Genomic DNA, 22564 nt, shown 5'->3' with positions numbered 1-22564 from the left:
TGGGACTCCAGCCCCCAGTGTATTTAAAGATGGCAAAGTGCCTACCCAAATAGCCTCATCACTGCTGAGGGTCCGTACATGACAGTGACTAGGGGCATAGGCAGCCGCACACACCGGGGCTGAGTCCCAGCACACATGTTCTACCTGTGTGACTCTGAGCCTTAGTTTTCTCATCTGTACACAGTCTCTGTCTCAAGGCTATTGGAAAGAGTCAATGATAGAGTGCATGTAAATCACCTGCACAGAGAGTTGTTCAAACAATGGTAGCTAGAACTGCTGTTGATTCTGTTGTGGGGTAATTGTCTTAACTGCTTTGAAGGATTCAGCCCTATGTGTTCCTTTGTCCAGTCATATGGGAAAATATAAATGAGCCCTCCTCAGTGTTAGGAATGACAAGATCTGGCCAAGACCCCTCTTTCTCAGACTATCAGGAAGATACACAGATAACCTGGATGGTGTCTGCAGGCTCCTGTGTATCCTGAGGCTTCCTGAGGGCCAAGTTCTATGGGTGGGAAGGCAGCTTGCTCTCTAGGTTGCCATAACTCTGCATCTGATTTGCATGTGTTTGTGGTGACCCTGCAGTTTCTTCTGGCATTTCCAACTTAAAATATTGCTGTTTCCCCAGGCAGGGCAGATATTGATTTTTTTCTTCTCTAACCACTCCGATTGACCCAGCCTCCCCCACCCAGCGAATGGGGGAGGGAGTGGGTGGGGGTGAGGAAGTGGATGGGGGAGAAGGGAGGAGGGATGGTGTTGCCCTTATAGCTAGCACCTTCTACTCCGTGGAACCTGAGTCAGGGGCTGATGAGAATGGGCTCTTTCCAGAAGCAAGTGCATGATGAAGAAAGAACAGAGGGAGTGTTCCCCCTCGGGTCCATCCTGGTCCCTTCTTTCCCTGCATCCCTTATATGACCTGCGGTTCCCTGAGTCCACTTGCCACCGGGGGTGGGTGGCACCCAGGCGGCGGGGAGGCGGGGGAGGGGCGCAGTGACAGCCGAGCCGGCTTTGAGGAACCTTGCAGAGGAAGTGGCTTCAGAACTGCTTTACGCGAAGGGCAGGAAAGGCGCGGGAGGCGGGGGAGGTGCGGAGATGGCGCTCTGCACGGCGGTGGAGGGAGGGCACTGGCGCCGGGGACACGAAACCGCAGAGCCCGGACGAGTCAGGGAGTGAGGCGCGAGCCGGGAGCCCGGGGCTCTGCAGGCGCAGGAGGCACGGGGGCAGGAGCAGGTTACCCGGCCGCCCGAGCGCTCGCACCCCGCTGAAAGAAACGCAGGCGGCCCGCCGGCTCTGCCTGGCCCGCTACCCAACCAGCTCCTGGCTCGGGGCTCAGAGCTAGGGGCTCACGCCAAGCGGAGCCCGGGGAGGGGTGCCCATCTCCCTCCGCCGCCTCCCAAGCCCGGCCCCCTCTGATGCGCTGGCGGCCTCGGCCGGGACCTCCGGGCTAGATGACCGTGGACAGCAGCATGAGCAGTGGGTACTGCAGCCTGGACGAGGAACTGGAAGACTGCTTCTTCACTGCTAAGACCACCTTTTTCAGAAATGCGCAGAGCAAACATCTTTCAAAGGTAAACATAATAATGGAATGCAGGAGCCTTTCATGGGGGTAAATAACTTCTGTGGTCAATCTAGAAGGGAAACCTTGCTCCCAGCAAAGGGACAAAGCCACATGTCAGGAAAGTGGCCAGGCAGTTGCCCTGAGGGCTGAGCATCGTATCTGGAGCCCGTCAGGGACCTGCACTATTCAGTTGGTCAGCCCTCCTCACAGCGGTTCCATCCACAGATCTCTTCAAAATGGCTCTCTAGAACGTGGGGGCTGCCCCTGGCTGGTAGATTGGCTGCAGGTTCACCTGTGCCTTGAGTGCAGGGTCTCATCACCGCACCCCCTCCCCAAATCCTAGCTTAGAAGTTCTGGATGGAAACTGAATGCCACCCAATCCCTCAGGAAGATAAACATTCATCAGTTGATAAACATTCATAAACACACATTCATCGGTTGAGACTTCCATATTTGAAGTGGCCAGAAACCACCTTAAGTCATAATCCAGCAACTTTGCAGAAGTCCAGGGTGTTTTTAGAAGCAGACGAAAACTTCTGGCCTAGGCTGCTGTCATGCTACCACTTTAACTTCCTGGGTCGGTTTGGGTAACCTGAAGGGGCTTGCGTGTGTTTCCTGATGGCATGATTTGTGTTTCCTAAAGGTGTCCGCCTCTAGACACCCAGCAAGCCTGGGTGCCCTAGCCACTCTCCTAGTTGGCTGCAGGCCTCGTGTCTGTCAGTATCTTGGTGGGAGTGGAGGTAAAGCTGAGTTTGTTTATTTGTTTTGCTACTTAGATGAGAGGGCTCCAAGCCAGGTCCTTAGAGAGGTTACCTAGAAGGGGCTGTTTATAGACAGAAGTGAGCTGTTATATTTCACAGGTGTGTGGCAGGCTCATCATTAATTCAGCAGTGCTACACCAATTCAAATTAACCAAAAACTTCCCCAGGCCTGACTCTGGGGCCTCCTTTGTTAATAATTCATCTTGCCTGTAGGCTCTGCCTTTCCTGGGTTCTGAAGTCAGGCAAATGCACTGTGCCTTCCAATTGTGAGAAGAGGCCCAAGAACCAAAGAAGAGATTGTGATTTTATGTTTGAAAGAGTCAACTAAAATAGGCCCCTGTAACTAGCACCTGTTTTCCAGGGCACCATTCATGAGGCTGGAGAGCAGGGGATGTTCTGGAGGGTGAGGGGCAAAGGGACAGGCGAACCTTTCCCTGGCTGTAGGTGGGGCTCCTGCAGAACACCGTGGCTGCAGAGGGGAGGTGTCCCACCCTCCCGTGGGGTTCTTGCTGCATGGTATAAGTCCCCACATACCCCCACAGATATTCCAGCTAGCTAGGTATTTAGACCAGTGGTTATCAATCTTAGCTACACACTGGATTCACAGGAAGCTTTAGAAAATACTGGTGATACCTGGTTCCCATGCCCAAAGCATCTGATTTAAATGGCCTGGGGGTACAGCCTGGGCATCAGGATTTTGAAAAGCTCCCCAGGTAATTCTGATATACAGCTGAGGTTTTGAACTATTTCTCTAGAGTGTTTTGTTGCTGCCTGGGAAGGAAATGGTTCCTGTTTTTAAACCAAAGTTTAGGTGCTGTGCCTGCCTCTCACTGCCAGCTAGGCTGCAAGCCCTCAGTTTCAGAGGGTAAGATTTTTGCATAATTAGGTGAGGAAGAGGCAGTGCAAAGATGGGGTTTCTTTTATTTGGCAGTGGAAAAGATAGCCGTTTCTGATATTTCTTGGGAGAAATAGAAATATCCAATAAGAAAATACACTGGGATGGGGTTGGTGTGGGGGATGGCTTGCTCCATGGCCTGAACAGCCATCTCTCTCCCTTCTTCCCCCCAGTTCTCCTTCCTCGCCTGCCTCCAGAAAATACACCTTTGGTTTGGTCCCTGCAGAAACACTTCCTGTACTTTGTGTCTTGAATCCACCTCGTATCTTGAGGCCTCTGTATATCTTCCTGTGTCATTTTGCTGGAGTCTGTAAGCCCTCAGAAGACAGGAATCCCTTCTAAGAAACTCCTTTTACTGAACCTCAGAGAGGGTAATCAGGGATAAATGCTTCAGGGTGGTGGGCATGGCCCCTCTTGTCCTTACGAGAAGCATCTTGACTGGATATTCAGGTCAGGGACAGTGTTCCTCAGCACCAGGCTGGCCTTCAGCACGGAACTCTCCAGGGAGGGGCAAGGCTGGGTGAGCAAGTGCAGGGGTGGACTGAGGAGGGTGAGGCAGGCTGAGCTGGGTAAGCGTCCTCCAAAGGTTTCAGTCTTTCATTCTTCTAGGTGCCTTTTTACCTTCAATGACAGTTTTCCACTCTTTTTTATCCCTTGGATCACTTCTGGAAAGGGTTTTAAAGAGCTCTGCCATATTCCGACCCCATTCTGACCCCTTACAGTGCTTTTATTCTTACCCTAAGAGAGATCACGTCTGAGCTCCTAAGAGAATTTCTTTTCCCTGTCTCCAAGGAAAGGAGTTGATGTGTTTCCCGGTTGTTGAGAGACTGAGGCCCTCATTTGGGAAGGGCTGAGCTTGCTTCTATAAATAGCCTTGTCAGAACAACCTGTGTGGCTGCTCAGTGTGTGCCTGGCTGGAACAGAGCTTCAGGGAAGCCTCGCTGCTGTGTGATGCCACCACCTGGGAGTTGCCACTGGTCAGTCCCAGGAGTTCCCAAGACTCCTCTCCAATGCCCTTTGGGAAGAGGTCGGAGGGGTGGGGAAGTTCTCCCCATTTCATAGGAAGGGGGTGCCTAAAGGTCAGGAGACAGCAAGGGAGATGGGGGCACCAGGCCCTGGGCCCTAGCTTGGTCTCTCCTTTCAGAAAATGGCAGTTTCCTGGGGCCACGTGCCTCCTTTGAGAGGGGCCAGGGACTTGGTTTTGAATCACACCACAGTTTTAGGAGGCTGAGGCAGTACTCTCCTGATACTTTCCCACTTGGCTAGGCACAATTAGATCGTGTTTCTCTGGGTCAGGCATGTCACAAACGGGGCCTGGGGGAGAGCCAGCCTGTGGGCTGGGGCAGTGCAGACGTAGATGGTCTCAGTAAGACTATCATAGTTAACCTCAATCTAAGGTGTTGCCTAGATGGGTAGGGGGACTTATCAGGTCACAGGACAAGGTTTTGATGGACCCAAGGTTAGAACTTACCTCTTTTGCCTCACAGGCCAGAGAATTTTCTTCCTTAGTCCCACAAAAGACAGGGTTTGGTGATTTGTAGGACTGGTGACTGTGAAGCCAGGCCAGGCCCTCTGTCCATCCCTCATATTTGTTCATTTTTTTCCTATCAGGGATCTGACCCTGGAAGTGGGGCCAGCTTCCATTCTTATCAATTTCCCAAATGCCTACAGGTGGTGGCCATTCAGGGCTTTGACATCTGAGCAGAAACACGGGCGTTCTGAACTCTCTGCATGTTAAACAGGCTCTGGGACCCCAGGGCTCTGGCGCCGGCCCAGAGCATTGGGGTGAGTGCTCTGAGGACAATACAGCTTTCTGCTTGCAGAATGTCAGAGCACCTTGCTTTATAGATGGAGAAACTGAGGCCCAGAGAGGTGGAAGGACGTCACTAGGCCACACATCTGTTTGGGTAGAGCCAGGACTAACATCCCTCCAGGACTCCTTGTCAAGTGCTCTTCTTCTTGGTCTTTTCCTACTCAGTAGATGACCCAGAATAGACTGTAGGCCTTGTCCTCTCAGAACCTTCTATAAAATGGAACACTCATCTTCAGTCTGGGTCAGGTTTTGAAAGGTCCTTCCCATCCCTCCATTCCTTAAGGCACGCTAGCTAAGGAGACATTGACCCTGCACTTGACACTAGCAGGTAGTCCCTGTAATCTTACAACTTTCGTGATTTAAAAGTTCTTCTTGGTGTCTATCCTGTAACTGAAATATGTTAATAGATAAACATCTATCTTCCCACTGAAGACTCCTCCTCATGCGTGTTTTTCTCTGTGGATATGAAGAACAGAAGGTTGACTATATCTACAGTTAAGTATTTTTCTTTTCTTTTTTTTTGAGATGGAGTTTTGCTCTTATTGCCCAGGCTGGAGTGCAATAATGCAATCTTGGCTCACTGCAACCTCTGCCTCCCAGGCTCAAGCAATTCTCCTGCCTCAGCCTCCTAAGTAGCTGAGATTACAGGCACCCACGACCACACCCAGCTAATTTTTGTGTTTTTTTTTAGTAGAGACAGGGTTTCACCATGTTGGCCAGGCTGGTCTCGAACTCCTGACCTCAGGTGATCCCCCTGCCTCGGCCTCCCAAAGTGCTGGGATTACAGGAGTGAGCCACTGTGCCCGGACTATAGTTAAATATACTTAAGTACATAGAAAACACACTCCCATGCCCCCATCTGCCTAGGCTTTCTTGGGTCTGCAGTGACACCATTGAATTCTTTTTGTTCAAGGAAGATGCAAGAGGAAGAGGGTCCTGGAGGTCAGATCCTACACTACTCCCTGTTCCCTGCGTGTAACTGTTGCATCTCCTCCTTCCTGGCCAGTCAGCTCCTCCCTGGACAGGGTCCCCGTGGTACTCTAGGGACACTAGCCAACCCCATAGCCCTGGGACAGTTGGGGAGGTCCCCATCTCTGTGCTAGCAGCAGGCACACCCAGGCCTCAGGCATGGCACCTGCCTCTCACCTCACCACCTTGGCATGAGAGAAAAGAAAAGAATACTAAAAATAAGTTAGTTCCAAATTTGAGCAATAAAAATAAAACAAGGATCTTTGGAACCATTGACCCATTTGACTCTTTTTTGTGTGTGCTGTCTCAAAGGCTTACATGGCCCAAGACTAGTCCCAAAAGAGATTTCAGACTGGCACAGCCTCCAGATAGCCTCATTTAGAGATACCGTCCGAACTCCACACTGGTGGGATTCACTGCCCGCTGCCTCCTCTGGCCCTTCCCACTATCGTCAGCCCTATAAGATCAGAACTCGCATCTCCTTCAGGTCCAACAACACCAAGTACTTGGTTACAAAAGCCAGTATTGGCCGGGCACGGTGGCTCACGCCTGTAATCCCAGCACTTTGGGAGGCTGAGGCGGGCAGATCACGAGGTCAGAGATCAAGACCATCCTGGCTAACCTAGTGAAACCCCGTCTCCACTAAAAAATAGAAAAAATTAGCCGGGCGTGGTGGTGGGCACCTGTAGTCCCAGCTACTCGGGAGGCTGAGGCAGGAGAATGGCATGAACCCAGGAGGTGGAGCTTGCAGTAAGCCGAGATCGTGCCACTGCACTCCAGCCTAGGCCACAGAGCAAGACTCCGTCTCAAAAAAAAAAAAAAAAAAAAAAGCCAGTATTGACCAAATACTGCTTGGGTTGAATTGCTGCATCTTCTCTCTTGCATCCTGTACAATCAGGATGGACTAACTTGAAACAACCCCTGCTTTTCAGTCATTAAATATAATCAGAGGTTTATTTCCCCCTTTACTTAAAGTTAGATTGGCAGGTGGGGTTCAGGATAACACATGGGAAGCTTGTGGGCCAGACCCGGAAATGGTGGGTGTTTCTTGCAACCACAGGCCATTGGCTGGAACTCAGTCACGTGGTCACACCTAACCACAGGGGAGGTTGGGAAGTGAAGTACAGCTGTGAGCCCTGGTAGAAAAGGAAGCAGGTTGTGGTGAGCATTTAGCTGTCTCTGCCACGCATGTCTCCTGCCACCGTTTCTGCGCCAGGCACCTGGGAAGCTCTGCTCATACCTGCTTGGTAAAGGACATGACCTGTTTCTTTGACCTTGTACCTCTCTCTCATCTGTCACTGAGGATATTCTGTTCTTGGGATTGGGTCCTGTCTCCCCCATCTAAACTGGAAATCCCTCGAGGATGGGTGCTTTTCCTCACTCAGCACTTCTCTGGTTTCTCTGTAGCATCTGAAACCTTCAGTGTTGCGTCAAGGTGGCCTCAACCACCTGCACCAGAACTACTCTTTGAGAATGGAGTTTCAGGGGCCCTACTCCAGAGCTACTGGCTCCTGAATCTTTGGAGATGGGACCCTGGACTCTGCTTTTCTAATACTTTTCCCAGGTGATTCTCATATATGCTGCAATCTAGGAACCACCTGTTTAGGAAATATTTGGTAATTGACTGCTTACCCCAATTGGAATGCAAGAAGAGAATGTGTCACAGATTCCCAAGAGGTTCCTAGGCTGGAAACTGAAGTCTAGAGAGGGAAGAGGATTTGCCCCCAGTCACACAGCTCAGTAGAGACAGATTCAAGGAGTCAGGCCCCCTGGGTCCTGCTCAGAGCTTTCTCTGCTAGTCTCATCACAACAAGCTGAACTCTTATTTCAAGGCTGTTTGGGTGACAGCCCTTTGAGATCTTGATGGCACATGATGTAAGGGAAGACACACAGCACTAACTGTAAATGAAGTCCTCCCTTCCCATCCAGCTCAAGCCACTAAGAGGTTATGGCCAAGTCACTTCAATCATCATACTCAGGTACTTCATCCTGTCCTTCTCAACAAACACCCTTGTCATGTGAGTGTCCTTATCTTCCCTGATGAGAGTCCCTTACCTCTCTGCATGGGAACAGACCCTTTTTACTAGTTTCTCATGGGCCTGGTAGGGATTCTAGATATTGGCTCCCAAGTTCTCTAAACCATAAGGACTTCCCCTAGGGAGGGGTCAGAGAGACGACCTCCTCCAGGACCACCTGAAACTCATCCAAGACATCCTTGTTCACACGCCGCTTAGTCCAGGCCATCCCTCACTCTCTGTTCTGGTTCCTCCCCTCCTGCCCTCCTTCTGTCTTCACAGGTTTAGACAGTTTATCCAGAATCAGCTTTTCCCTATAAAGCAATTTCAGTTACAGTTTGGGCACATAATATCCACCCACCCAAGCAGTTTAGGGAGAAAAGAAGAAAGATTTTATGCCAGTATCAAACCCTGAATCCCAGGTCTTATTGCACACTGTCAGATCAGGCTCTGGATCCAACTCCCAGCCTAGGAGCTTGAAGGGGTCCTAGCTTGGGGACCTCGATTGTCTTCTCTTCTGCTCTTAACTTGCCAGGTACCCCACACCTGTGTACCTTCTGGCTTTGGGAGCTCCCTAGGTGGGGAACTGAGACCTGTCCTGCAGGTCCTTGGTTTCTTCTTCTTCATGGTTTAGTCTACCTCAAAGAGCATGGGGTGGGGATCCAGACCTAGCCTGGCATATTCTCCAGAGACAAGAGGATGAGATAAAATGCCAGGAATCAGGAGCACTCGATTTCAGGGCCAGGAGGAAGAAAAGGGCTGCAGCGACAGACAGCTTCAGGCTTGAATCGCTGAGCCCGTGGCTTCTGTTCACAGAAGGCTTCTGTCCTGAGGGCTCATCTCCTCTCTTCTCCCACAGCATCCCAGCTTTAGCTAATCACTCTCCAGCCTACATCCCTCGCCCCACCTCTCTTCCTAGCTCTAGAATGGCATTTTCTACAGCTTCCTGGAGGTCTCAGATACCTTAAATTTAGTATGTCTAGAACCAACTCATAAATCAGAGATAACTGATTTATTTCTCTGTCTCTGCCCCACCCTCCTAGTCCCCCACCTTCAATACCTCAGGGGTCTTCACCTCTTCTATTCACCCCATCTGTCCCCGCAGTGCTGCAGAGGTCAGGCCTCTCCTCGCTGTCCCCGCCTCACCCTGCGTTGGCTGCTCGTAGCCTCTCCCTGAGATGCCCCAGTAAGTCAGTTACCCTGCAGTTTCAATCCTGTGTTTTCCCCTCTGCGTATCCTGCCTACAACTGCCAAGGGCTTATTTTTCCCATATCCCAAAGATTTCCCAGGTTCCCTTTCCTTCCGGAGTGAAGCCCATACTTGGTTCTCCCTCTTTGGTACAGCATCCAAACTCTGCAGCACCTGGCCTCAGTCAGAATGTTGTGTTTTTAACCTTCCTATAGCACTGAACACCACAGGTGGGGGACATAAAGATGGATGAGATGGGGTCTCTGTACTTGAAGGCCTTGGGGCCCCCAGCCACATTGTGTAACAGACCCTAGCTGCTCCCCTTCCCCATCCATGAAGTGTTGGATGGGGGCCCTTCCATATCCTAGTGGAAGACGCTCTCAGCATCTGCCTTGCAGCCACATGGCCTTTATCATGACATGGCAGCAACTCCTGAGACAGGGAGGATGGAGGGGCTGACTCCTAGAATCAAAGGGTTTGAACAGGAATTGCCCACGAGGGGCTGGGAACAGGCTGCCAGAAGACACAGTGACAGAGCTGCACCACCACTGAGGAGGAGTATTCACCTCACCTCTGAAAAGCAGAGCCTCCTGGAGCTGGAGGAGATGGTTAGGAGTTATCACAGCCATTCCTCTGTCCCCATGCAGGACTGCACATAACCCATGACAGGCAGGGGAAGGAAGGTGTGTTCATTACCACCATCCTAAGTTAGTTTACCATCCTAGCCTAAGTTAATTTACCATCCTAAGCAAGAAAAGCAGGGAGGGAGGCAGCAGAGTGTTCATGCCTGACAGATGTCACTGGCGGAATTTCTGCTGCCATCAAGCCAAAAAGTTGACACATTCTATGAGGTAACATGTGAAAGGGGGTGAGCCAAGGGCGAGGTTGCCAGCCCCCACGCTTGTCCAGCTCTAAAGCACATGGTCATCCCACCACACACACAGCTGAGGGAAGACTCTAGCTTTGAAAGGCTCCAAATAAGCTCCAGTCACCCCTCTCAAGCTCTGATGTCCTGCCGTAGGAAGCTGTTTTTCTCATTCAGTCAATTTCCTGATGCTGAAATTCAGGCTGTTTTTTTCCTGTTCTAGTCTTGGGAAATCTGGTTACTGTACTTTGTTATCATGATCATCTCATCAGCCTCCAATTCGTGAACCCCTCATTATCCTCCTCATCTCCAGGCTCTCCCCCATGTGGTGAGTGGTGGTCAACTGTTCCCCCTGCTTCGCTGTGGATGACATGCAGGAACTGGGTCTGCAGGGCCCTCGCTTTGCAGTGGGGAGCAAGAGGCAGGTCTTCTCACCCCAGAACTGAAGCTCCACCTATCCCCTCCGTTGGCTGGAGCACAGTGAAGAGGCACTTGGCGCCTATAATGTCGATGCTCACACTTGGCTGGGAAGGCGTGGGTTCAGGAGGAGAATGTGGGAGCTGGTGATTCCAGAGTGTTAGAGGGCATTTCCAGTTGTAACTCAGATGCCCCCTTCTCTGTGCTCCCCAAACACCTGGCCGCTCTTTCTCTCCTATCTCTCCTTTCAATGGGCTATAATTTTCTGGACCAGGGACCATAGCTTGTTCATCACTGTGTCCCCTGGCATGAGGTAGGTGCTTAATGTGGGTTTGACAGAGGAGGAGTGGGTTTGGAGCTTCTTTCCCAGGGGACATGAGCAAGTACTTTAGGGCAAGGTTTGTGAAAGTTGATCTCAGGACTATTTTAAAGGGAAGCTTGCTAAGATTCTGGATGTGGAATAAATGGATTTTTCCAGTTACCAGGAAATGAAAAATCCCACTGAGTGAGCAGAAAATGCAAGGACAACTTTTCAAACCTAGAGCAGCCACCACCACCCCAGCTGTGATTGTTCAGCTGTTTGCGCTGGAGGAAGGGGGTAGGCAGGGCTGGGTCACTAAGCAACCAAGCTCTGGCACCTGCTGGCAGGAGAGTTGGCGTGGGTCTTCCTCTAGTGGGGCCTCCGAGGGGGTTGGGCAGAGGGGCCCATGGGAGGGGGCGGGGGAGCCTGCTCTGACAGATTCCCTCTGTCTGCCTTTCAGCTTTGGGGAATGGCAGATTGGGGAGGAAGAAACCAATAAATCTTTTGTTTATTTTACTCTCCCAATTATATTGAGTGGGCGAAAGATCCTGGTTTGGCAGTGCCATTCATTGGTCTGGGCACCCACAGTCAATGGATGGAGCGGGGAGGAGCAGGCTGTACTGGGGCCCCGTACCTGAAGGGAGCCTGTCCCTGGGCCTAGGAACCCACACCCAGCCTTCGCTCTGTGTGACCTAGGGGAACCACCACTCTAGGCCTCACTTTCTCCCTCTGTAAGACGGGAAGACTTGGCGAACTCTGGGGCTGGGGATGATAAAGGCCATTTTGAGAAACACAGTTGCCAGAGGTAGGGCTCATGACTGGGGTGTGTGGAGGTATAAGGCTGTGTTCACAGATAAGGGCAGGCACAAGGGGCTGCTGGGAAATGGCTGGAATGTGCGATAGTAATGGCTGGTGATTGGGCCTTGATATGTGTCAGGTACTGTCTTAGGTGCTTTACTGGTAAACACTCAATCCTCAAAACTACCATATGAGGTAGGTACATTATTGTTGCTACTTAAGAGGAAACTGAAGCACGGGAAGGGGTCAAATAATGTGCCGAGGGTCACATAATAGTAAGTGGCAGATCCTGAAGTTGGACCCAAGTAGTCTAATGCCAGAGCTCCTAATCACTAAACTGTAGCTCTTTCCAGAATTCTCCAAGTAGTTGAAGCTCCAAGTAGTTGAAGCTCTTGACCTCACAAAGGATGCCCACAAATGCAGCCTCATGACAGCAGTACCATCTTGGAGTCACTGAAGATAGGACCCTTTGCCAGGCCATTTAGGGGACAGAGGAGATCAAATATTCCTGCCCCTGGGCCTTTATCGCACAGTGAGGGGATACAAGCATTAAAAGACTCAGAGCTAGTTAATAACTAAGTGGATATGTTTCAGTATCACATATTAATCCCTGAGCACCTGGGTGCCAAGACTGCCAGCCCGGGGTGGGGTTAACAGGGCAGGCAGCATGTGAGGAGAGGACTCGTGTGGGCTGGTGAAGAGGTGCCCCAGCCCTCAAAGCTGCAGGCGGAGGGAAGCCAGGAAGGGCTGCACTTCCCCAGTGGGCAGCGCAGGCTGGTGTCCTGGCTGCTGGCGCAAGTCTCAAGCTGCCCCTCCCCTTCTAGCAAGCATGGGCGGTGTGGGTATGCGGGGTGCCGGGTACTGACTCACCTCCGGAGACCACTCGGCTCCCACACACCACCTCTGAATGATCTGAATCATTTATGGGGCTGAATGCCCTGTCCTCCAGGGAGCTCCAGCTGGAGCTGGAGCCAGCATATGGAGGTGGAGAGAGCTCCCGCAGTCACCCGGGCCCTGTGCAGCCTGCAGGCAGAACCTATAAACTGGACTCCTAAAGTCACTCCTCTCAAGGCCTAGAGATTCTGCTGAGTTTCACTCTTTGGCTCTCAGAGCATCTGGAAGTCTACATAAAGCTGAGGAACCCTTTGTTTAAAGCATTCTTGTGCAGGGAAGTCCACTATGTGAGGGCAAGGATGTGATTTGGAGGTGGGGATGGATAGCTCCGACGGTGAGCCAATACATAGCTCCTAGCTCTAGAGCACCAAGAGTGTGCCGTGACTCTGACCACATCCATCTCTCTAGACGCATATGAGGCTGGAAAGCCAGATGTTGACCTAACCTTGACCTTGCCATGACAGGGTAGTGGGAGAACATCTGGAGAAGGCTGGGAAGTCCCCACTACCTGAACCTCCTGTAGGGGCCAAGGCAGAGCTTCCCCTTGGCCCTCTGAAGATTTGCTGAAAATCACTGCCATGAGGCAAATTGATGAGCAGGCAAAAAGGCACACACATTTATTTAACGTGTATTCACGGGAGCCTTCAGAATGAAGACCCAAGCCCCAGTGGGGTACAGAAGCCCATACACATCCTGAGGTTACAGAAAGACTGTGGGCTCAGAGCATGGCCCCAAATAGGTTATGGTTGGTAAATCAGGTTTTAATGGCAACACAGGTTTTGGGAGGGGAAGAAGAGGAGGCTTGGCTAGCCAAGGTGGTCTTGTTATGTAGATGAAACCTCGCAGGTAGCAACCCTCAGAGAGAAGACATGGTAAATGTTTCTTTCAGATCTTTAAAGATGTCAGACTCCATTAATCTCTCCTAGATCTGGACAAGGGAAGAAGGCTTGGCCGCATTAAAGGAGATTCTCTATAGATGCAAATTTCCCCCACAAAAGACAGCTTTGCAGGGCCACCTCAGTCTGCTGGCCCTGTGACAGCCATCTCAAATTATGTCAAAGTAATATATTTTGGGGTCACATATTTTTATCTTTTTCACTCCTCATGACTCGGTTTGCTCTAGAATGTGGGTAGGTGGACCAGTTCATCTTGAGGCCCCTTCCTGATCTCCGAGCACAGGCTTCTGTGCCCCTGACCTTTCTGGGCAGTCCCCTGGGAGGTTTTGAGCAGGCATGCCCGCTACGCCTGCAGCAGCTCCTTTGAGCTGGGCTGGGCTGTCCAGGTCATTTTTTGTGTTCATTTTGCATCCCAGGAGAGTGGCCTAGTCCTAGGAAAAGAGCCTGGTCTTGGAGGGCTTGGCATGATGGAGGCCCAGTTGCTTAGATGTGGCATTGACTCCTCGCTTGGAATACAGAAAGTAAGGGAAGCTCCCAACTCTATGGGAAACAGATAAAACCAGCCAGTGACATGGCCTCCAGGTTTCCCCTGCCCTTTTTCTTTTTTATTGTGGTAAAATACACATAACATAAAATTTACCTTTTTTTTTTTTTTTTTTTTTTTTTTTTAATCCCAAGACAGAGTCTCAAATCTGTCACCCAGGCTGGAGTGTAGTGGTGCGATATTGGCTCACTGTAACCTCTGCCTCCCAGGTTCAAGTGATTCTCCTGCCTCAGCCTGCCGAGTAGCTGGCACTACAGGCATGGGCCACCACGCTTGGCTAATTTTTTTTGTATTTTTAGTAGAAACAGGGTTTCACCATGTTGGCCAGGATGGTCTCAGACTCTGGGCCTCAAGAGATCCGCCTGCCTTGGCCTCCCTAAGTTCTGGGATTACAGGTGTGCGCCACTGCACCCAGCCAAAATGTACCATTCTTAAGTGTATAGTGCAGTGACATTAAGCATAACCTCACATTGTTGTACAACCATCACGACCATCCATTTCCAGAACTTATGTTTTCCCCAACTGAAACTCCTTACCAATTAAACAGTAACTCCCTATTTTCCCCTCCCGCCACCCCTGGCAACCACCATTCTACTTTGTCTCTATTAATTTGACTATTCTAGGAACTTCATATAAGTAGAATCACACAGTATTAATCCTTTTGTGACTGGCTTATTTCATTTAGCTTAATGTTTTCAAGGTTCATCCATGTGATAGCATGTGTCAGAATTTCCTTCCCTTTCCAGGCTGAATGAGATTCCATTGTATGGATACAACACATTTTTTGTTTATTCATCCATCAATGGACACTTGGGTTTCATCCATCAGTGGACCCTTGGGTTACATCCATCAGTGGACACTTGGGTTTCATCTATCAATGGACCCTTGGGTTACATCCATCAGTGGACACTTGGGTTTCATCCATCAATGGACCCTTGGGTTGCTTCCACCTTTTTTGGCTATTGTGAATCATGCCGCTGTGAACCTGGGTGTTCAAATACTGGTTTTCTGATATTTGAGTCCTTGCTCTCACATCTTCTGGGTGTATACCCAGAAGTGTAATTGCTGAATCACATGGTAATTCTGTTTAACTTTTGAGGATCACCATACCATTTTCCACAGTGACTGCATTATTTTACAATCCCACCAGCAATGCACAGGGCTGCAGTTTCCCCGCATCCATGCCAATGCTTGTTATTTTCTTGTTTATTGTTTTTATTAATAAGCATCCTGATATGTATGAAATGGTATCTCACTGTGGTTTTGATTTGCATTGCCCTAATGATTAGTGATATTGAGCATTTTTTCACGTGTTTGTAGATCATGTATAGATCTTCTTTGGAGAAATGTCTGTTCATGTCCATTGTCTATTTTTTAATGAGGTTTTTTTTTGTATTGTGGTAGTTCTTTATATATTCTGCATATCAATCCCTTATGGCATATGTCATTTGCAAAGGAATACTCTCTAAATTGGCCTGAAAGAACTGAGAGAGCTTAGGAGAGAGTTGACCTGGGATGGGGTATTGGGACCCACTCACTCACCTACCCACCGTCTGTCCTTAATTAACTCTGCAGTACTCTGGTTCAGGGTGGTCTGGGAATACAAAGATGGAAAAGGTACAGTCACTGACTGTGGTGTGCTCATAGTCTAATGAGGGACACAGGCTTGTACCACTAACACTAATGTACAGAGAGTCAAAGCAGTGCTGGAATAATTGGGCATATGCTGATGTTGTTGGAAAATCCACTAATTCTGGATAAGAGTGGGTATCCCAAAAGACACTGTCAGTTCCAGGGGCAGGAGGCCAATTCTGTCAGATGTAGAGAAGGAAGGACTTTTCAGGCAGAATGGTCAGATGAAGGGCTCAGGGAGACTGAAAGGAGGCTGACCTAGGTGAGGCTGGGTGAGGGGACAGGGACCTAGCCGGAAATCCAAGGAGGAAAACACCCAAAGGAAGACCTTCTAGAAACTCTTCAGGACATAAGAAGATGTCCCAAGGGAAAATTCCTGTGGCCATCTCAGAAGCTTGAGTGTCGCCCTATTCTGTCTGGTTCAAACTTTAGACCTCTGAGCTAAAAAGGGGGCTTCATGAAGACCTGGAGCAGGGGAGAACAGAAATGGAAAGGATTTGGGTCATCTATTCTCAGAAGCAGAGGACAGAATTCTCATCTGGTGTTCAGTAGTCTCAGAAGTAAATGGGTCCATGGACCAGCAATCCTACAAGACCTTTATAAAATTCTGGAACCTTTTAATCACATTTATTTTGGGGTTTAGGGTGCATGCGTGTTACTGCTTCTTTGTGTTTTCTTCAATGCATGAAGCAAATGTTTAATGAACCCCTATTGTGTGCCTGACACTGTTCTGGGAGCCGCCTCAGTGAACAAGCCAAAGACCCTGCCTTGAGGGAACTTCTTCCGAGATAGCCCACACAGTTGTGTTCTAGGCCACAGCCTGGCCTTGGAGTGGCTGTGGATATCAGAAAAACCTCCAGAATCGAGTACATGGGCACAACTTTACAGAAGAGCTCTGGGATGTAGCAGAGAGGAAGGGAGTCTGTCTAGACCTGGGGCTAGGGTAACCAAATGCACTGGATCCCCCGGACTGTCCTGGTTTTAGCAGTGAAAGCCCTGCATCCCGAGAAAACCCTCAGCCCCAGCACACTGGGACAGTCAGTCGCCCTACCTGGGACTGAACAGCTGGAAAGCATGGTCACTTCTCCATGAGGCACAGCAGGCATCATGCCAGAGGCACACATGACTTTAGAGGTCCACAAAAATGTTTTAATTTCTTTAAAATCATGAGAAAAAAATGAACATTTAGGTTGAAGAAAGTGTTTTAATATAGGACATTGATGTATTTGTCTTTTTACCAATGCAATCATAGAATATAATTTTCAGTGGGTTTTTTTTAATGGAGGAAGAAGCCCTTGACCCCAAAGAGAAAAGTTCTTAGGACCCATGAAAGTCATAATGTGGCCTTGGCTGAAGGGCCTATCAGGGATCAAGGTCCCATATTGGGTCCCCACTGACCAAGCTTTGGTCAAATGACTACTGAAGATGATAATGGAAAAATTTGGACAAATGACTACTGAAGATGATGATCATGATGATGATGGTGATGATGATAATTTGGATGATGACACACTAGCTAACATTTATGGAGTGCTTACTGTGTACTTACATTGTGCTAAGCACTTTCAGGCCTGAGATCTCATTTCATCTTCACAACAAATGTATAAACTGCATTTCATAAAGAAATCAGGCTCCGTGTGGTGGCTCATGCCTGTAATCCCAGCACTTTTGGAGGCCAAGGTGGGCGGACTGCTTGATTTTTTTTACCTTCACATCAATCCCGTGAGGCAATAAAGGATTTTTATCCCAAATTTATAGATGAAGAAACTGAGGCATAGAGATTTTCTGACTTTCTCAAGATCATGTAGCGAGTAATAGGAGTCAGAAGCTAAATACACACTCATGTTCATCCTGCAGGTATTTACTGAACCTCTGCTACATGTCAAGCTGGCACTGGGATCTGGGACGCCATAGAGGGCAAGACAGGTGTGGGTGCCTCTCTCACGGAACTCAGTATAAATGGAAATCCAAGGCTCACTGCACTGTAATTCCTAGGAGAAATTAAGACCTCAAGAACCACTGAATCAAGTATTGAGCAAGTGTTTCCTATTTGCCTCATGCTCAGAGCCACCAGGCATAGAGAAGTAGTAGCAGTGGATGTAAGTCATTAAAGAGCTTCAGTCTAGTTGGGAAGAAGACCCGAGATGGATGGTCTACTTGGAGGTTAATATAAGTAGCCAGGCACAGTGGCTCACGCCTGTAATCCCAGCACTTTGGGAGGCCAAAGTGGGAGGATCACTTGAGGCCAGGAGTTTGAGACCAGCCTGGGCAATATAGTGAGAGCCCCATCTCTTAAAAAAACAAAATAGAAATTGGAGTCTTAGTGAGGTGGACTTGATCAAGTTCACAGAAGACCAAGGGCATGGCCAGCACAGGTCACCTGTGGCCCAGCATGCAAGGCAGCATGGTCTAATGGTGAAGAGTAACAGCATCTTTCTTGTTATTTAGGGGATTAAATGACATCAGGACCTTGAACCCTTCAGGGCAGTGCCTGACTACTGTCGATTTTTAATATGATAATGAGGCCCTGCAGGGGCTTGAACCTAGGTCCTGTAAGGGAGCTACTGTTCCCTGGTATGACCCACTCTAGCTGAGCTGTGCAGAGACTGAGATGGTCACCTCAAAGAGCAGGGGACCCTGTGCCCAGGCTCTGGGGCATGCTGGCAACCCGGGGAGTCGGCTGGAGTGGCCTGATCTGGGCTTCCTGAGGCTTTTTGTCCCAGATCACACTGTACTTGCTCTGGTGTGCCACAGCACATCCATCTCTGTCTTCCCTTCTCAGGTCACCTGCAGACTCCCAAGGACAAGGTCACACCCCATCTGTGTCATCTCCCAAGGTGCCTTTCACGATCCTCACCCATAGGCAGTTCATTCAGTTACTACTGGCGGACTGTTGACATTGACCATCTGCTCTACGTTTTTGTCTTTGGGGACTTGAGTGTCTTTCCATTCTCAGCCTCCACCCCCCACCTCTTTTTTCCCTCTGCTCTGTTAATACACCCTACCAGAGCTGCTCAAATTCCACATGGAGCAGAAGCTCCATGCTAAAGCCCCTTCCCTGCTCTGCTGCAAATAACCTATTAGGGAACACAGTTAAGGAGTTCCGAACCCTTTTATTTTTGGGACAATGGACAGTGCCATAGAGGGACCTGTGGAAATCAACCCCTTCACTGCCGTGGTGGGTCTGTGGAGTCCATTTCAGAACACAGGCCTTCGAAGGGAGGGGGCCCTGCAGTAAGGCCCCATAGAGATTCCTCTTTCTCATTTGGTTGAGACCATCACAAAGGGACCAATGACCTTTTTTTTTTGAGACGGAGTCTCGCTCTGTCACCCAGGCTGGAGTGCAGTGGCGCAATCTTGGCTCAATGCAACCTCTGCCTCCCAGGTTCAAGAGATTCTCCTGCCTCAGCCTCCCGAGTAGCCGGGATTACAGGCACACGGCTAATTTTTTTGTTTCTGTTTTTGTTTTTGTTTTTTAGAAGAGACAGGGTTTCATTATGTTGCCCAGGCTGGTCTTGAACCCCTAACCTCACCTTTGAATGTGGTTTGGACATTGAGCAGGGTATTTCAAATCCAGCCCAGATAGATGGGTGTCTGCCCCTTTCCTGCAGAGGTTCCCATCTAGGGCAGGCCCAACAGAAGCACCGGGTGTTTGGGGTCTGGAAGGCAGCTGCAGGTGGACATTCTCCTGTAGGAGGGGCCTGAGGCTTTCCTCCCTGACAAGCCTGGAGATGGCTTCCTTCCAAGGGGCGAAAGAATTGCTGCTGACAGATTTGCTAAGAGCTGAGAAAGAGGAAATGTGGCAAAGGCTCATGGTGAATGGCTTCCGGGGTATTTTTTGTTTTGTTTTCTCGAGTTGTGTGTGTTAAGAATGCATAGACCGGCTTGGGCTTGGCTAAGATAGTCTTGCTGACAATAGAGGAAAGTGGTGAGCAGTGAAAAAGTAAAGTTGTGGCGGTTAGAAATGTTCTTTGTGCTCCTTTAGATTGGTTATTCCTGCTGCCATTCAGCCATGCTAGCTAGCCTCCAAGAGGCCCCCATCTCCACACCCAATTCTCTGAAATAGAAGAGGAAGCAATGATGAAAAAAAACACCACCCTATCTTATGTGTAAAATCTTAGTCCTGCGAAGGGGCCCTTAGAGCTTCTCCAGTATCACTTCATGATTTCACAGATAAGGAAACTGAGGCCCTGAGAGGGGAAGTAGCTCCCCAGACATCACAGGTCATTTGATGGTCTTGCATTTGTTCTCATCAGCCAGCTGCCAAGAGCTGAGCCATAGGGCTAACGCCAAAGTCCAAAGCCTCATGTATGTTCTTGGCATCAGACCCTCAGGGTGCAGCTGAGTGTGAGGTGCTCCTGGACCTGGGGTCTGGGGTGGGCTCTGGCCTGAGACTCCCCAGGCTGTCTTGCCCTCCCCTGCCACCCAATCAACAGGTATTTATCTGACACCTACTTAAAGTTTGGCCCAGGTTTCAGCCAAGTGGGGTGCCAAAAAGCTTAGGCACCAAACTAATGTCTGTCTCCATCCAGAGAGCATCTCACTGGGGAGATGGGATTAACATGTGAAACAATCATTAAACAATAAAAGGCAGCATATAATTAGATGCCAGCTGTAGCCATACAGGCTCTGAAATCACCTCTATAGGCTCTTGCATTATGGATTTAACATAAGCCAGCAGCTACAGAGATTTGTGACGATGGTAATTTGTACTTTTGCTGCAATGGGAATCTGAGGCTGTGAGGCCCATGGGGCTGCTGTTTGGGAGCGAGTCACAGAACTAGGGAGTGAGCCTAGCCGCCTACCTCCATCCCTACCCCAGCCAGCTTTGTTGCCTCCTCATCGCAGAATGGAGGAAAGTGAGCAAAATCCAGGGAAGTGCCCAAGCCTTTGTCTTCTTGTGAAAAGTGTCCATGAAATGAGAGTGAAGTTACAAAGGCCCATTAACTGGTGGTGTGAGGAAATACACAGGAAACGGGAAGTATGATTCAGGAGAAAGAAAGAGACCAGGACAAAACTGTGATTACCTTTCTCCATGTGGGAATCAAAATGCCAGGGATCTGGTATATTAAGAGAGCAGAGGATGGAGAGATGGCTATAGACTGGAGAAATTGCATTGGGAAACTACATAGAGAAGGTGGAACTAGGGCTAATAGTGTTCTAGGCAGGAGACTGCACAAACAACAGCATAGAGCAAACTACTGCACATGGCCAGGTTCCATAAATAAAGTTTGTTTTGTTTTTGAGACAGGGTCTTGTTCTGTCACCTAGCCTGGAGTGCAGTGGCACAATCACGGCTCACTGCAGCCTTGAACTCCTGGGGGCTCAGGTCATTCTCCCACCTCAGCCTCCTGAGTAGCTGGGACTACAGGTGCACTTCACCGTGCCCAGCTAATTTTTGTATTTTTTTGTAGAGACGGGGTCTCACTGTGTTGCCCAGACTGGTCTTGAACTCCTGGGCTCAAGCGATCATCCTGCCTTGGCCTCTCAAAGTGCTGGGATTATAGGTGTGAGCCACCATGCCAGGCCCATAAATAGTGTGAACTCAGTCACATTCATCCAGTAGCCGCTTTTGTGCCACAATAGTAGAGTTGAATAGTGGCAACAGACTGCATGGCCTGCAAAACCTAATGTATTTACTGTCTGGCCCTTTACAGAAAAAGTTTGCCAACCACTGGTGCAGAGAAAGGAATTAACAAACTCTATGGGCATGTGGCCAATCAGAAGAAGGACTCAAGGAAATTGAAAACTGAAATTGGCTCAGAGGGGTAGAGCTTTGTTTTCCTGGGATGATAGTCACCATACATGCCTTTGGATGGGTTTGGTGATTTTCAAAACACTTTTGTACCCATTATCTCATTTGATTTTTACCCCCATATAAATCCTGTGAGACAATAAGGGATTTTTATCCCAAATTTATAGATGAAGAAACTGAGGCTTAGAGATTATCTGACTTTCTCAAGGTCATGTAGTTAGTCATGGGAGTCAGAAGCCAAACACACACTTGTGTTCATCCTGCAGGTACTTAACCCTTACTATGTGTCAAGCTGGAACTGGGATCTGGGACACCATAGAGGGCAAGACAGGCGTGGGTGCTTCTCTCACAGAACTCAGTCTAAATGGAAATCCAAGGCTCACTGCACTGTAATTCCTAGGAGAAATTAAGACCTTTTTTGTCCACTGTAGGCAATAGGGGATCATTGAAGGTTGTTGAGCAAGTATTTCCTATTTGCCTCATGCTCACAGCCACCAGGCACAGAAAACAAATTGAAGTATGATGTAAGTCATTAAAGAGCTTTAGTCTAGTTGGGAAGAAGACCTGAGATGGATGAGTCTACTTGGAGGTTAATGTAAGTAGCCAGATGCGGTGGCTCACACCTGTAATCCTGGCACTTTGTGAGGCTGACGTGAGAGTATTGCTTGAGGCCAGGAGTTTGAGACCAGCCTGGGCAACATAGCAAGGCACCTCATTTCTACAAAAAAAAAAAAAAAAAAAAAATTAGCCGGGAGTGTGGCGCATGCTTGTAGTCGCAGCTACATGGGAGGCTGAGGCAGGAGGATTGCTTGAGCCTAGGAGGTCAAGGCTGCAGTGAGTTGTGATTGCACCAGTGTACTCTCGCCTGGGTGACAGAATGAGACATCTCAAAAAAAAAAAGTGTGTGTGTGTGTGTGTGTGTGTGTGTGTGTAAGTAGATGCTTACTTAAGTGCCAGATAGTATAGTGTTGCCTTTAGATGTAGGTTAGCTTTAGCCTTACTGTGCCTCACTTTCCTTGACTGTAAAATGAGCATCATAATAGTATTTTTTGTGATACATTTGCTGTGATGATGAAATGAGCTAATACATGCTAAGTGAGTAGAATAGTGCATGGTACATATTAGCTGTAGTGAATCATCATCATCATCATCATTCAGGGCTGGAGTGATCAGGAAGAGCTTGACAAATGAAGCGACTTCTGATGGGCAAACAGGCGTGAGATGATTCAAATCGTGGGCCAGATGGAGGAAAGACTGACAAATTTA

General features: G+C 49.1%; 1 protein-coding gene across 2 annotated transcripts in view; it reads left to right on the top strand.

Annotated features, from left to right (window-relative positions):
• The window catches only part of RASSF5 (Ras association domain family member 5), an 81050-nt gene that overhangs the window by 47685 nt on the left and 10801 nt on the right, over positions 1–22564 (top strand). Inside the window, exon 1 of one of the 2 annotated variants that reach the window (XM_024248952.2) lies at positions 1035–1565. The exons of the other annotated variant lie outside the window; for it this stretch is intronic. Coding sequence (XP_024104720.2) covers positions 1446–1565 — 120 coding nt within the window. The 5' untranslated portion in view covers positions 1035–1445. Of the gene's footprint in view, positions 1–1034; positions 1566–22564 lie in introns of those variants that run through there. 2 annotated transcript variants of the gene reach the window in all.

Source organism: Pongo abelii, chromosome 1 (assembly GCF_028885655.2).
Source record: "Pongo abelii isolate AG06213 chromosome 1, NHGRI_mPonAbe1-v2.0_pri, whole genome shotgun sequence".
Taxonomy (NCBI): Eukaryota; Metazoa; Chordata; class Mammalia; order Primates; family Hominidae; genus Pongo; species Pongo abelii.
Note: the sequence above shows the minus strand (reverse complement) of the source record. Positions and strands in the feature narration are given on the sequence as shown.